Raw genomic sequence first — 13,981 nt, forward strand, 5'->3', positions numbered from 1 at the left:
AAGCACACTCATTTTCTCATGCGCCTCGCGCCTTTTCAGCCTCAAGGCGCGCCTGAGGCGCGCTTTTTAATACCTTGGTTGCACATGTTTAGATATGCCAAAGATATGCAGCTTCCCATCAATGTAGGTATGGAACCAGAAAACTGGTTGTCAGACAAGTCAATTGCCAGTACAGATACCAGCTTTCCAATGCTTGCAGGCAACTGTCCTTCGAAGTTATTGTTCGAAAGATTAAGAGAGAGAGCTAAATTGGAAAAACGGTCAATCTGTACAGGAACAGAGCCTTTTAAGTTGTTGAAAGATAGATCAAGCAGCATCATAAGAGAACATTGAGTAAGCTCAATCGGAAACTTTCATGATAGGCGATTTCTAGACAAGTAAAGATATCTCAGCTGTGAGAGATTACCAAGTGAAGGCGGAATTGGCCCACCAATCGAATTGTTGCCAAATTCTAGTAAACCAAGGTTAGGCATCATCCCCAAGTCTTTTGGCATTGGCCCAATAATTCTGTTGTTCCCCAAGTATAACCTCTGCAAATTCGAAAGCTTGCCAAGAGAAGATGGAATTTTTCCTTCCAAACGGTTGTATGACAAGTTCAAGGTTACCAGGCCGCTTAAGTTTCCGATTCTATCTGGTATACTTCCTGTAATGTGGTTATTAAAAATATTCAAGTAATAGAGAGTCAAAGATAACGAAACACAAGAGATAATTTTGACTGAATAACTCTCAGATATTTCATTCACCTTACAAGAAGGAATTCTATACAAATTCTGATAAGACAAGTACTACTCCTAAGGTAAGTATTAAACCTAATAATACTACAGATATTACATAATATTACATATCACAGAATATTACAGAATATCTACATAAATAAGGTAAGTATGACTCACGCCAACACTCCCCCTCAAGTTGGCGCATACAGATCACGAATGCCCAACTTGTCAAGTGAGTCATGAAATGCCTTACTCGATACTGCTTTTGTGAGAACATCAGCTAATTGTTCTTCTAAGTGGACAAAAGGAAAAGAGATAAGCTTAGCATCGAGCTTCTCTTTAATGAAATGTATGTCAACCTCAACATGCTTAGTTCTGTCATGTTGAACTGGGTTGTGAGCAATATCCACCGCTGCCTTGTTGTCACAATACAAATTCATGGCTCGTTTGGGTTTAAATCCCAAATCACGAAGTAAATTTCTCAACCAAAGTAATTCACAAACTCCATGAGCCATACCTCTATACTCTACTTCAGCACTTGACCTGGCCACAACCTTTTGTTTCTTACTCCTCCAAGTAACAAGATTACCACCTACAAAAGTGAAGTAACCAGAAGTGGATTTTCTATCCGTAACACAACCTGCCCAGTCTGCATCTGTATAACCACTAATATCCAGATGACTATGCTTTGAAAACATCAATCCTTTTCCAGGTGCAGACTTTAAATACCTCAGAATACGGATCACAGCTTCCATATGAGTTTCACTTGGATTATGCATGAATTGACTCACAACACTAACTGCATATGCAATGTCTGGCCGAGTATGTGAGAGATAGATTAATCTACCAACTAACCTCTGATAGCGAGCCTTCTTTGTAAGAGTTTGATTAGGGTACTCAGCCAGTTTATGATTTTGCTCAATAGGAGTATCAGCAGGTCTACACCCTAGCATTCCTGTCTCTGTCAACAAATCAAGCACATATTTTCTCTGGCATAAGAAAATTCCTGAACTCCCCCTGGCGACCTCAATCCCCAAAAAATATTTAAGAGAACCAAGATCTTTCATCTCAAACTCTGATGCAAGCAGATCTTTTAATCTTTCAACCTCCTCTGAATTATCACCAGTAATTATCATATCATCAACATAAATAATCAAGGCAGTTAATTTACCTTCACAGCGTTTCAGAAACAATGTATGGTCAGAGTTGCTCTGCTTGTACCCAAAACGACGCATAGCTTGAGAGAATCTTCCAAACCAAGCTCGTGGTGATTGTTTGAGTCCATACAAGGACTTATTTAACTTACAGACAAATCTACATCCTGTGCTTGCCTCATATCCTGGTGGTAGATCCATATAGACTTCTTCAGATAGCTCTCCATGTAAAAAGGCATTCTTCACATCAAACTGTTGCAAGGGCCAATCTAGATTAGCTGCTAGAGACATCAACACTCGAACAGTATTAATCTTTGCTACTAGAGCAAAGGTCTCCTCATAATCCACGCCATATGTTTGAGTATATCCCTTTGCAACAAGTCTTGCTTTATACCTGTTCACTGAACCATCTGCATTGTGTTTGATAGTGTACACCCATCTACATCCAACAACTCTCTTTCCTTGTGGAGGTGGCACCAACTCCCAAGTATTATTCTTCTCCAATGCCTCCATCTCTTCATTCATTGCTTGAGACCATTTGGGATCCTTGAGAGCATCTTGCACTTTATTGGGAACACATACAGAGGATATTTGATTCACAAAAGAAGCATGGGATTTGGATAGCCGGTGGGTGGATACAAAGTTAGCTATGGCATACTTAGACTTAACATCTAAACTTGGTTCATATTGACGAGGTGGTTTACCACGGGTGGACCTAGGAGGCAAAACATGCACACTATCACCAATATCAGAGTTAGAAGAAACACCACTAACCTCAAGATTGGGACGCTCCTCAGGGATTGGTTGACAAGGGTTATCTGTATCTAAGAGGGGTGGAGGAGCTCGGCCTTCTCGGAGGGTAGATGATTCGGAAATTGTCTTTTCTATTTCGGAACTCGCAATGCTCTGTTCAGCAGTTGCATGGCCAAGGGTAGACGATTCAGCAATTGCCGTTTTTGTTTTGGAACTTGCAATGCTCTGTTCGGCAGTTGCATGGCGAAGGGTAGACGATTCAGCAATTGCTGTTTCTGTTTCGGAACTTGCAATGCACTGTTCGGCAATTGCCTTTTCCGTTTCAGCAGGAGTGACGTTGGCTTCAATGGGCTGAATTTCAATCCCACAAGACTTCTCTTCCAAAAAAGTGTGTTTCTCCCCCTGAATGATTGATGGGAGAAAAGTAACATGCATCCTCATAAAAGGTGACATCCATGGTAACAAAAACTTTCTGTGTAGGGGGATGAAAACACTTGTAGCCCTTCTGATTAACACCATAGCCCACAAAAACACATTTTAATGCCCTGGCATCGAGTTTGGACCTTTGATTCTTAGGAACATGGACGAACACAACACACCCAAAGACACGAGCAGGGAGATTAGAAAACGAAGGGACAGACACATGATTTGAAAGGGCAGCATAGGGGGTTTGACCATTGAGAACAGAGGAAGGTAGCCTATTAATGAGATGACAGGCAGTGAGAATTGCATCTCCCCAAAGATACTTAGGCATATGAGCACTAAATAGAAGAGACCGGGCTATGTCAAGAACATGACGATTCTTTCTTTCTGACACCCCATTTTGTTCAGGGGTTTGAGGGCAAGTAGTTTGATGAATAATCCCATGAGAATGAAAGAATTGGTGAAATTGAGAATTGACAAACTCTCCCCCATTATCAGAACGAAAGACTTTAATATTGGCTCCAAATTGATTTTGAACAAGAGCAAAAAATTCTTGGAAAGCAGAGAAGACTTCATATTTGTGTTTCAATAAAGAGACCCAAGTAAGACGAGTATAATCATCAATAAACAAAACAAACCAATGTTTGCCAGACAAGGTTGACTCACGGGAAGGTCCCCATACATCAGAATGAATAAGCTCAAAAGGAAAAGAACTCCTAGTAGTACTCAAAGGATAACTAGTACGATGACTTTTAGCTAAGACACATGACTCACAGTGCAACTTAGACTCATCAATGCCCAGAAACAAGGATGGCATAGATTTCTTCATGACACTAAAGGAAGGATGTCCCAATCTCCGATGCCATAACCATAATTCTTCAACTTGATTAGTAACCCCAGTCGAAATCAACGCTGCTTGGACTGCCTTCTCCGGCTTCATTCCGGCGAACATGCAATCCAGATGAAATAGTCGACCCCTCAGATAACCCCTGCCGATTATTTCCCTGGTGAGGAGGTCCTGAAAAATCACATACAACGGAAAAAATGTTACAGAACACCGAGATTGAGTATTAAGCTGAGGCACAGATATAAGATGATGAGAGAGAGCAGGGACATAAAGAACATCATGTAGTGTCAAAGAAGGGGTGAGACGAACAGACCCTATTCCTAAAACAGGAAAAGAATCACCATTGGCATTGACAACAGAGGAAATAGAGGGTGGATTGAGAAAAAGAATGAAACTACGATCATAGGTCATATGGTCAGATGCTCCAGAATCAATTATCCAAGTATTGCCACCAGTAAAGCTAGAAATTTTTAAAGCAACTCCAATCTTACCATTACCACCGTGACTTACGGATGCGGTATCCTTACCAGCAAAGTTGGTGTAATCTGGTTCTGTCACAGCATAGTAATCTTGGTCTTGAACAAGATGAACAGCAGCCTTTCCCTTGGGTTTGTTGTCCTGAGGTCGGGGCCTATCAAAGTAGCCTGTTGGAAAACCGACTAACCTGTAACAATTTGCTTTGATGTGGCCTGGATTCTTGCAGTAATTACAAGTTAGATTTGAGGAAAACCCTGGAGGAGGACCTTGAGGAGAGGGACGCAGAGAGGAATGAGGCCGATTGCCTGAGAGGGACCGATGACTTGAGGGATTGGATGGCTTTGATTGTATTGCAAGGCCTGCAACTTCTGAAGTAACGACTCTAGTTCCAGCCCTCTGGGTCTCATCTTTGCGAATATAAGCAAAGGCTTGCTGCAAGGTTGGTGTGGTAGTCCGGCGAAGCAATTCACTCCTTGCATTCTCAAATATTGGATCTAGGCCAGCCAAAAAAACATGAACTCTCATGAGATCTTGCTCCTCCTTATACATCTTGACATCATCCGGGCACTTCATGCGACATGGGCGCATCTGATCAATTTCTTGCCAAATCCCCTTTAGTTTTGCAAAATACATGGCAACTGGTTTTCCATCTTGTGTCATACGGGAGGCTTGAGTGCTCAACTCATAAACTTCAGCAAAATCCGTTCCGTTAAAGTAGATCTCCTTAAGGCTTTCCCAGATTTCTTCAGCTGTATTACACCCCATAATCATCTGTGAAACATCTTCAGTCATGGATTTGTAAAGAATAGAGGTTACCGAGCCATTTGCAGTCTTCCATTTTGAATAATTGTTGGCTGCAATTGGTGGTTCAGTAATCGAACCATCAACATAGCCCACCTTATCGATTCCACAAAGGTGAGCCTCCATCATCTTCTTCCAGGTTCGGTAATTAGAGCCATTGAGTTTGACACCTCCATAACTTCCAGTTGAATCATCTTTAACAGAGACAGAAATTTGGTTGGAACCATGAGAAGTCTCACCATCTCCATCTTGCTTGATCACGGTTGAAACGTCTTGATCTTTCACCATGGTGAATACGCAGCGGAAGAAAAAGAACAATAAAGTACTTGGAAATATAAGAAGGCAACGGTGATGAAAGGATCAAAGGACAAGGAACAAATCCAAGCACAAAGAACAAGGGTCAAGAATCAAGGAACAATGAGTCAGAGTCCAGGATCGGATCTCTGCTCTGATACCAAGTCAAAGATAACGAAACACAAGAGATAATTTTGACTGAATAACTCTCAGATATTTCATTCACCTTACAAGAAGGAATTATATACAAATTCTGATAAGACAAGTACTACTCCTAAGGTAAGTAGTAAACCTAATAATACTACAGATATTACATTAATAAAGATATGAGCACTGAGGAGACCACTCGTGCTCAATAGGGGACAAAGGAGGAGACAACGGAGTCAAGGAGGAGACAACTCGTGCACATGCACATGTGATATATTGTCTAGTAGTGACTTTAGTCTTCATCAATTGCTGTATAAATAGGTTCCCTTTGTACATGAACTGATAAGGCACATATATACAAAAAGCTCTTCTGTCATTTTCTTTTATGGTATCAGAGCACCAAGCTTAAAAGCCTTATATCCTCATCATGGTTAATCCTTCCGAAACTAACTCTTCTACCTCCACCGAGCCTTCTTTCCTTTCTCCAGAAATTGCTCCCAATCATGTTGCTAACCTCATCCCTCTCAAACTCACCAAAGACAATTATCTTCTTTGGAAGGATATCACCACCTTGGTTCTTCAAAACTACGGCATGTATAGCCTTGTGGATGGATCTGAAACCTCTCATCCACCTCTCATAGGCACTCAAGCCAATCCAGCTTATCCCATTTGGTTGAAAAAGGATCGTACCTGCAGACTTTGGCTCACAGCTTCCCTCTCCGAACCTATCCTTCCTTTCACAGTTGGCGCAGCCACTGCCCACTCTCTATGGCTAATTCTTGAACGCCGTTTTGCTGCTGTAACGCGCTCTCATGTACTTCAACTCAAACGCCGAATCCAAACAATTCGCAAGGGCTCTCTATCCATCTCAGAATTCCTTCAACAAATCAAAGCCGTTTCTGATGCTCTTGCTGCTGCTGGCGAACCCTTGGAGGATGCCGATCTTGTTGCTCATATCCTGCATGGACTCACACCTGATTATGAGTCATTCACAACCTCTATTTGCGTCAGATCCGAGCCAGTCACTCCAGATGAGCTTCATGGACTTTTAGCAAGTCAAGAAATAGAGCTGGAACACCAGGCGTCCCAACAACCTCTTGTCCAACCCCTACCACAGGCTCAAGCCTTTGCTGCCATCACCAACAGACCCAGAAATCAGACTCGTACCCATGCTCGCTTAAACACTTATCCTCGTTTCTCAAGTCCATCTCCCCTTCATCATCCTCTCCCCCACTTCAACCCTCCACTTCTTCCCAACCCTCCTGCTCCCCACAACCTAACTCGCCCAAGACCTCGCTGCCAAATCTGTGGCATGCTCAATCACACTGTTTTGGATTGCTACAATCGCTGGAATCGCTCATATCAAGGTCGTGTCCCACCTGCTCGACTAGCTGCCATGGCCACACCATCACGTCGTCCACGCCCTACTACACCACCTTACTTCAATCGTTTCACTGAGTCTCTCCATCATGAAGATCCCACTGAATCCCTCTGGTACATTGACAGTGGTGCTACAAACCACATTACCTCTGATCTCGCCAACCTCAACATTCACAATGAGTACTCGGGTCCTGATCAAGTTTCTGTTGCTAATGGCCAAGGTTTGCCGATTATTCATACTGGTTCCTCTGTTGTCTCTCCTCTTATGTCTACATCTCAATTTCATCTACATGATGTCTTACATGTTCCTCAAATTTCTCACAATCTATTGTCAGCTCATCGCTTTCTTTCTAATAATGATTGCAAACTCATTCTAACTCCTACTTCTTGTAATGTCAAGGATCTTCCGTCGGGGAAAGTTCTTTTTCACGGGCCATGTAATGGTAGTCTCTTCCCCATCCGCCTCAAGAAGTCTTTACCTCAGTCGTCAACTCAGCCATCCACTCCATCAGTTTTGTTCACATCTGCATCCTCCACCACTTGGCACAAGCGTCTCGGTCATCCCTCCCCTCAAGCTCTTCGTCGTCTTGTCTCGCATCATCAGTTAAATGTTTTATGTTCTAGTAGTCCTCCACCTTTGTGTTCAGATTGTCAATTAGGCAGGCGCTCCAAACTTCCTTTTGTAAACTCATCTTGTACTACCACTGCACCTTTGCAGATCATCCATTCTGATGTTTGGGGCCCGACCTCCATTTTATCTGTTAGTGGATTTAAGTATTATGTTCTCTTTATTGACGACTGGTCTCGCTTCACCTGGTTGTTTCCTTTGCATTGCAAATCTGAAGTTTTCCACTCATTTCAAAAATTCAAACTGCTTGTTGAAAATCAATTTGATACAAAAATCAAATCTTTACGGTGTGACAATGGTGGTGAATACACTAGTGCTGTTTTTCAATCTTTTTTGTCTAACAATGGCATTGCTCAACAATTCTCATGCCCACACACACCAGAACAAAATGGAATGGCAGAGAGAAAACACCGACATTTAATTGAACTAACTCGAACTCTATTTGCGCAGTCTTCGCTGCCATTCAAATACTGGGTTGAGATTGTTCAAACATCAGTTTATTTAATCAATAGGTTGCCTTCCTCCTCCCTGCATTTCATCTCTCCTTTTGAACAATTATTCAACACTGCACCAGACTATAATTTTTTACGAGCATATGGGTGTTTGTGTTTTCCTTGGTTAAAACCATATGCTGCTCATAAGCTTGATTTTCGGAGTCGCAAGTGTGTTTTTCTTGGTTATAGTCTTTATCAAAAAGGCTATAGGTGCTTAGACCCCACAAATGGAAGAGTTTATGTGTCTCGACATGTCATATTTGATGAAAACACTTTTCCATTCAAAGAGAAACTCTCTGCCCCACAACCTGCCAACCCACCTCCAATCCCATCCTATCCTATCCTATTACCTTTGCCTCCCTCTTTATCGGAACCCACACCTAATATAATTCAGCCGACCACTCCCACCAATCCTACTTTATCCCTATCTCCACCACCTTCACCCTCCCCCATACAAACCCCTCCCATTACACAACTCACTTCCCCTCCGCATCCTCCTCCTCCCACGAGATCAAGGCAACATCCTCCACCTGGTCCCCCTTCCCACAACATGCAAACTCGCTCCAAAAATAATATATTTAAGCCTAAAGCTTTTTCTACAAAACACCAGTTCACTAGTGCTTTCCTCACCACTCCTTCCCAACTACCCAGTACTTATCTACAAGCATCAAAAGATCCAAAGTGGGTTACTGCCATGTGTGATGAAATTTTTGCACTTCACCGATCTGGTACATGGGTATTAGTCCCTCCCCATCCCTCCCACAATGTTGTTGGTTGCAGGTGGATTTTTCGCATCAAATATCGAGCTGATGGTTCTATTGATCGATATAAAGCTCGTTTGGTAGCCAAAGGTTTTACTCAACAAGCTGGTTTAGACTACTCTAAGACATTTAGTCATGTTGCCAAGCCTGCTACTATTCGGGTTGTCTTATCGTTAGCTGTCCAAAATGATTGGACCATCTCTCAACTTGATGTCTCTAACGCGTTCTTGCATGGCCATCTCACAGAGGATGTCTTCATGGCCCAACCACCTGGTTTCGTGGATTCTACTAAGCCCAGTTATGTTTGTCAATTGAAGAAATCCCTTTATGGGTTGAAGCAGGCTCCTCGGGCCTGGTATGAAGCTCTTTATCAATGTCTTCTCACTTTGGGCTTCTCTGCTTCTCTTGCTGACCCATCGCTATTTGTCAAGCATGATCAACACACCACATTTCTTTTAGTCTACGTAGATGACATTGTGCTTACTGGAAGTTGCCCACTTCATTGTCAATCTCTCATCCAGCAACTAAGTCAACGTTTTGCAATTAAAGACCTAGGAGCCTTACACTATTTTTTGGGATTGGAAGTTCAGCGCAGCAGTGACTCTCTCTACTTGTGTCAATCCAAATACACACATGATCTGCTCTCCAAATTCAACATGCTTGGTGTCAAGCCAAATGCTTCCCCTGAAAGTTCCTCCAAACTTGACAGTCACTCTGGTGAGCCGCTCTCTGATCCTTCTACTTATCGGTCTATGGTGGGTGCTCTTCAATATTTGACATGGACGCGACCGGACATTGCTCATGCAGTTAATCAGGTTTGCCAGCATATGCACAATCCTCGTACTCCACATCTCACTGCTGTCAAACGCATTTTTCGGTATCTTAAAGGGACCCCTGATCAAGGTCTTCATTTTACTAAAGGTCCCTCCGCTCTCACTATTTTCTCAGATGCAGATTGGGCTGGGTGCCCCATTGATCGTCGCTCAACTACTAGTTATTGTGTGTTTCTGGGCAGCAACTTAATCTCATGGAGTGCTAAGAAGCAATCATCTGTTTCTCGCTCTTCCACCGAAGCAGAGTATCGAGCTCTAGCCTTATCAGTCGCTGAAGTTCTATGGCTGTGTTTTCTCTTCCGTGATCTCAAGGTGTTTCTTGGACAGCCCCCTTTGTTCTACTGTGACAATATCTCTGCCATTGCATTAGCTGCAAACCCTATTTTTCACAATCGCACGAAGCATGTAGCTGTGGATTATCACTTCATCAGAGAACCTCTAGCCAACAAATCGCTGCAGCTTCACCATGTTTCATCAGCTGCAAACGTTGCCGATATATTCACAAAGAGTCTTCCTAAACATCGGTTCCTTGATCTCTGTTCCAAGCTGATTGTGCGCATCCCACTCATCAGCTTGCGGGGGCGTAATAAAGATATGAGCACTGAGGAGACCACTCGTGCTCAATAGGGGACAAAGGAGGAGACAACGGAGTCAAGGAGGAGACAACTCGTGCACATGCACATGTGATATATTGTCTAGTAGTGACTTTAGTCTTCATCAATTGCTGTATAAATAGGTTCCCTTTGTACATGAACTGATAAGGCACATATATACAAAAAGCTCTTCTGTCATTTTCTTTTATACATAATATTACATATCACAGAATATTACAGAATATCTACATAAATAAGGTAAGTATGACTCACGCCAACATAGAGGTCTTTTGAAAGGTCACCTATTGAAGATGGTAGATTTCCAGTGAACAAACACGAACCCAAGTGTAGTTTTTGCAGATATGAACAGTTAGTTAGAGCAGTCAAGAAACTGAGAGAAGAATTACCAGAGCCGCCACCCAATGACCCAAGTTGTTGGTATGTAAGTAGAAATTCTCAAGGTTCTCTAGCTTGCCCAATCCTGCAGGAACTTCTCCCTCTAAATTATTCAAACTAACATCAAACAGTATCAGCTGTGAAAGATTGGTGAGGGTCACTGGAATTCTCCCAGAAAGCTTGTTGTTTGACATGTACATTTTCTGCATATTCTTGAGTTTAGAAAACATATCTGAAGGGATTTCTCCATTTAACATATTCTCAAGCAGCGAGATTTCGCGTAAAGCAGTGCAGTTACCAATTACTGCAGGTATTGAGCCTTCGAGATAGTTTGTATGGAGATGCAAAATTTCTAGCTTTCTTAATGCTCCAAGCTCTGGTGGGATCTTTCCAGTAAAATAGTTGACGGCCAGTTGTAGTTTTGTCAATTCCTTCAAGTTTGAAAGTGAGGCTGGAAGCAGTCCACTGAGATTGTTTAAGGAGAGAGCCAAGTATGTTAGATTCTTCATCCAGCCGAGTTCTTTAGGGAGAACACCAGATAGATTGTTGTCATTCAAGTCTATGACTTTCAAGCTCTGGCAACCATGTAATGAACCTGGAATGCTACCTTCAAGCTTGTTTGAGCTTACATTCAGAAATGCCAACTCTTTAAGTAATCCCAAGGAAGATGGAATTTGTCCATAGAACCCATTGCTCTGTAAAGACAGGTTGGTAAGAAGAGAGAGGTTGGATATGAATGGTGATATCCTTCCTTGCAAGCCCATATCTATCAGTTCAAGGCCTATAACCCGGTTTTGGAGACGTTGGTGGCATGTAATTCCAGTCCAGTTGCAGAAGGGATTGGCTTCGTTCCAAGTTTGAAGATGACCTTCGGGATCACTTGTCAGCTCCTCCTTGAATTTGAGCAAAGTTTTGCAATCACTGGAATCCTCACAAGGAAATGCAGACTTAGATGGTAGAACAAGAAAAATGAAGGAAAAACATGGTACCATTTCTGTTATACAATAGTTCAGACTGCAGTATGCCATTCTTTCTCTGGCTTCTTTCTTCGTAGAAAAATTTCTCTTTACAGATATTACAGGTCTTATGAAAGTAAGAAGTTTTTATTATTATTGCTGTAATGGTAGATGAACCGCCAGAACAGTGAGTAAATTGACAGGTATTGTTAAGTGAGCTGTAGCCACTAACCTTTCCAGCCTCACATCAGCTGGATCACACTCATCTTGACAGGATGTAAATATGAACTTTCCAGCTACAATGCTGATATTATAATCTTGTAGGAGCTCTATAAGAGCAGGTTTGTAATTCAGTTGTAAGGGTGCTTGAATATAGCAAATACATTATCAAATTTAACATGGTATCAGAGCAATGCTCTTGAGACCTATACCATTCTAGAAATCTAGACTACCCATACATATATTCCGCTGCCAGAAATACCAAGAGAAGAACCTTGTTTCTTCATCTTAACCAATACCCAGAAAACATATCCTGCCAGAAATATCAAGAGAAGAACCTTGTTTCTTCATCTTACCCATTACCCATAACCAAGCTTTTTGCTCAAAAATTGAGCAGAAGTTCATACCATAAAATACCAAGAACCATTTCTGTTCTTCAGAAAATACCAGCACCAGAAACTCTAAACCATACCAGTACCAGACAAGAAGAACTGTGTTTCTTCATTTTTACCAGAAAATACCCAACTTACTAATCCCAAATTCTGTTGTTCAATACCCAGTACCCATACCTGCAATTATCGACCTCCATAGCTTTCAGCCCCGACACCTGCAGATCCCGCCCTGCAGCCTCCAGCTTTACAGCAGCAGCAGCTCCACCGCAGCAGTCTCTCCACCGCAGCAGGCGCTCCACCGCAGCAGCAGCTCCACTGATACTCGCCACGCTGCAATCTGCACTTCCACTTCAGTTTCATCTGACAGAAGAAAGGAGAAAGAGATAGAAGAAAAGGGAGGAGAAGAAAAGAAGAACAGGCAGAGAAAGAAGGAGAGAGGAAAGAGGACGAAAAAAGAAAAAAAAACTGAGGAGCAAAGAAACCGAATTTCTCGGAATTACAGAGCCGCCAAGGCTCTTCTTGACCGTAAACGCCCTCGTAACGACGCCGTTTCGCCTGATGCGCACTTCCCTCACAGCAAATTCCGAACTCCTACTCAGCTTAATCGGCGAGCTCCTCTTGCTGAGCTAACGGTAAATACTCCATCTCTATTTTCTGTGAATCGCTGCAACTCGGCATTTTTTGAATCCAGCACCGGTTAAAAAAGAGAGAACAGAAGAAAGAAGAGAAAGGAGAGAGAGACGAGGGCCAGAAAAGGGAAGAGAAGAGAGAAGAAAGGAAAAGCAGAACAGGGGGGAACAAAAGAAGAAAAGCAAAAGAAGAGAAGGAAAAAAAATGAACACGTGAAGGAAGATAAAAGGGTGGACAACTTTCTGGAAAGCAAAAGAAGAAAAGAAGAAAGCAAGAGGCACGTGAAGGAAGAGAGAGAAAAAAAAAAAAAAAAAAAAAAACAGAAAAAGGGCCACTTTTGCCGTATACCACCCACCAAATCTTTGCCCCTTTTCTCAATTTTCTTATATTAAATTTTTTCCCACATTCAAAAAAAAAAAAAAAAAAAAAAAAGGAGCATGATGATGATGATGAGCACGTGAAGAAAGAAAGAAAGTGGTCATCAATTTCTGTCAAGTGTTTTGACAAACCAACAAAAAAAAAAGATTAGAAATTTTATCCTTGTAACGTCGAGCTTACTCGCTCAACCACATAGGTCCCTCCAATTAATGTGGTGTCTAGGCTGATTGGATACGAGAAGTGCTAGCAAAGGGTCTCGTCCCCTGCTAAACAAGTGAGCTGAGCTCCGCCAAAATCGTTCCTCTACTACCTGGCCACATTAAAAGGAGTTACCGAAAGGTTGCGCGATAGGCAACACCCAAGGATCCGATTTCTCTTCTCTTTACTTAGTCAGTACTGAACCATGGCTGCTCGATACAGACCGCCGCATGTTCGTAACTTCCAGCCTTCTTCATCTACATCACCCAGGAAAGCACCTTTTTCAGTTCCCATGAATCACTCTGGTAACTCCACTTTTACCTTCATGACCACTTCAGGTAAACCTTACTCTCTGCTATCGAGTAACTCTGACTTTAATTGGAAGGATATGTGGATAATAGATTCAGGTGCAACGGACCATATGACTAATAACTCTAGCAATATTCACCATTTAACTTCAGTTCACCGGTCTGGCGTAACTAATGCCAATGGCGATTCCTATCCAATTACA

The 13,981-nt window shown here is 42.3% G+C and overlaps 2 protein-coding genes across 2 annotated transcripts; both read right to left on the reverse strand.

Moving 5' to 3' along the window:
* Positions 1–41: 41 nt before the first annotated feature.
* Positions 42–2,185, reverse strand: LOC121052254 (uncharacterized mitochondrial protein AtMg00810-like). The gene is made up of 2 exons (XM_040516906.1): positions 1,265–2,185; positions 42–266 (listed from the first exon to the last, which is right to left on the reverse strand). Exons 1-2 carry the CDS (start codon positions 2,159–2,161, stop codon positions 42–44), a joined length of 1,122 nt encoding a protein of 373 aa, XP_040372840.1. The 5' UTR covers positions 2,162–2,185.
* Positions 2,186–10,464: 8,279 nt separating this feature from the next.
* Positions 10,465–13,764, reverse strand: LOC112193967 (LRR receptor-like serine/threonine-protein kinase EFR). The gene is made up of 3 exons (XM_040516907.1): positions 13,670–13,764; positions 12,442–12,612; positions 10,465–11,618 (listed from the first exon to the last, which is right to left on the reverse strand). Exons 1-3 carry the CDS (start codon positions 13,762–13,764, stop codon positions 10,685–10,687), a joined length of 1,200 nt encoding a protein of 399 aa, XP_040372841.1. The 3' UTR covers positions 10,465–10,684.
* Between the last annotated feature and the right edge of the window lie 217 nt (positions 13,765–13,981).

Source organism: Rosa chinensis, chromosome 3 (assembly GCF_002994745.2).
Source record: "Rosa chinensis cultivar Old Blush chromosome 3, RchiOBHm-V2, whole genome shotgun sequence".
Taxonomy (NCBI): domain Eukaryota; kingdom Viridiplantae; phylum Streptophyta; class Magnoliopsida; order Rosales; family Rosaceae; genus Rosa; species Rosa chinensis.

What these genes read in the sequence shown, in the direction of transcription:
- LOC121052254 (XM_040516906.1), bottom strand. Translation starts at nt 2,161, where the DNA reads ATGTCTCTAGCAGCTAATCTAGATTGGCCCTTGCAACAGTTTGATGTG. An exon ending in GTAAGAAACAAAAGGTTGTG is followed by an intron (nt 267 to 1,264) that starts GCCAGGTCAAGT and finishes GTTCCTGTACAG; the next exon opens with ATTGACCGTTTTTCCAATTT.
- LOC112193967 (XM_040516907.1), bottom strand. Translation starts at nt 13,764, where the DNA reads ATGGGAACTGAAAAAGGTGCTTTCCTGGGTGATGTAGATGAAGAAGGC. An exon ending in TATCGAGCAGCCATGGTTCA is followed by an intron (nt 12,613 to 13,669) that starts GTACTGACTAAG and finishes ATGAAACTGAAG; the next exon opens with TGGAAGTGCAGATTGCAGCG. An exon ending in ATGGAGGTCGATAATTGCAG is followed by an intron (nt 11,619 to 12,441) that starts GTATGGGTACTG and finishes TGAGGATTCCAG; the next exon opens with TGATTGCAAAACTTTGCTCA.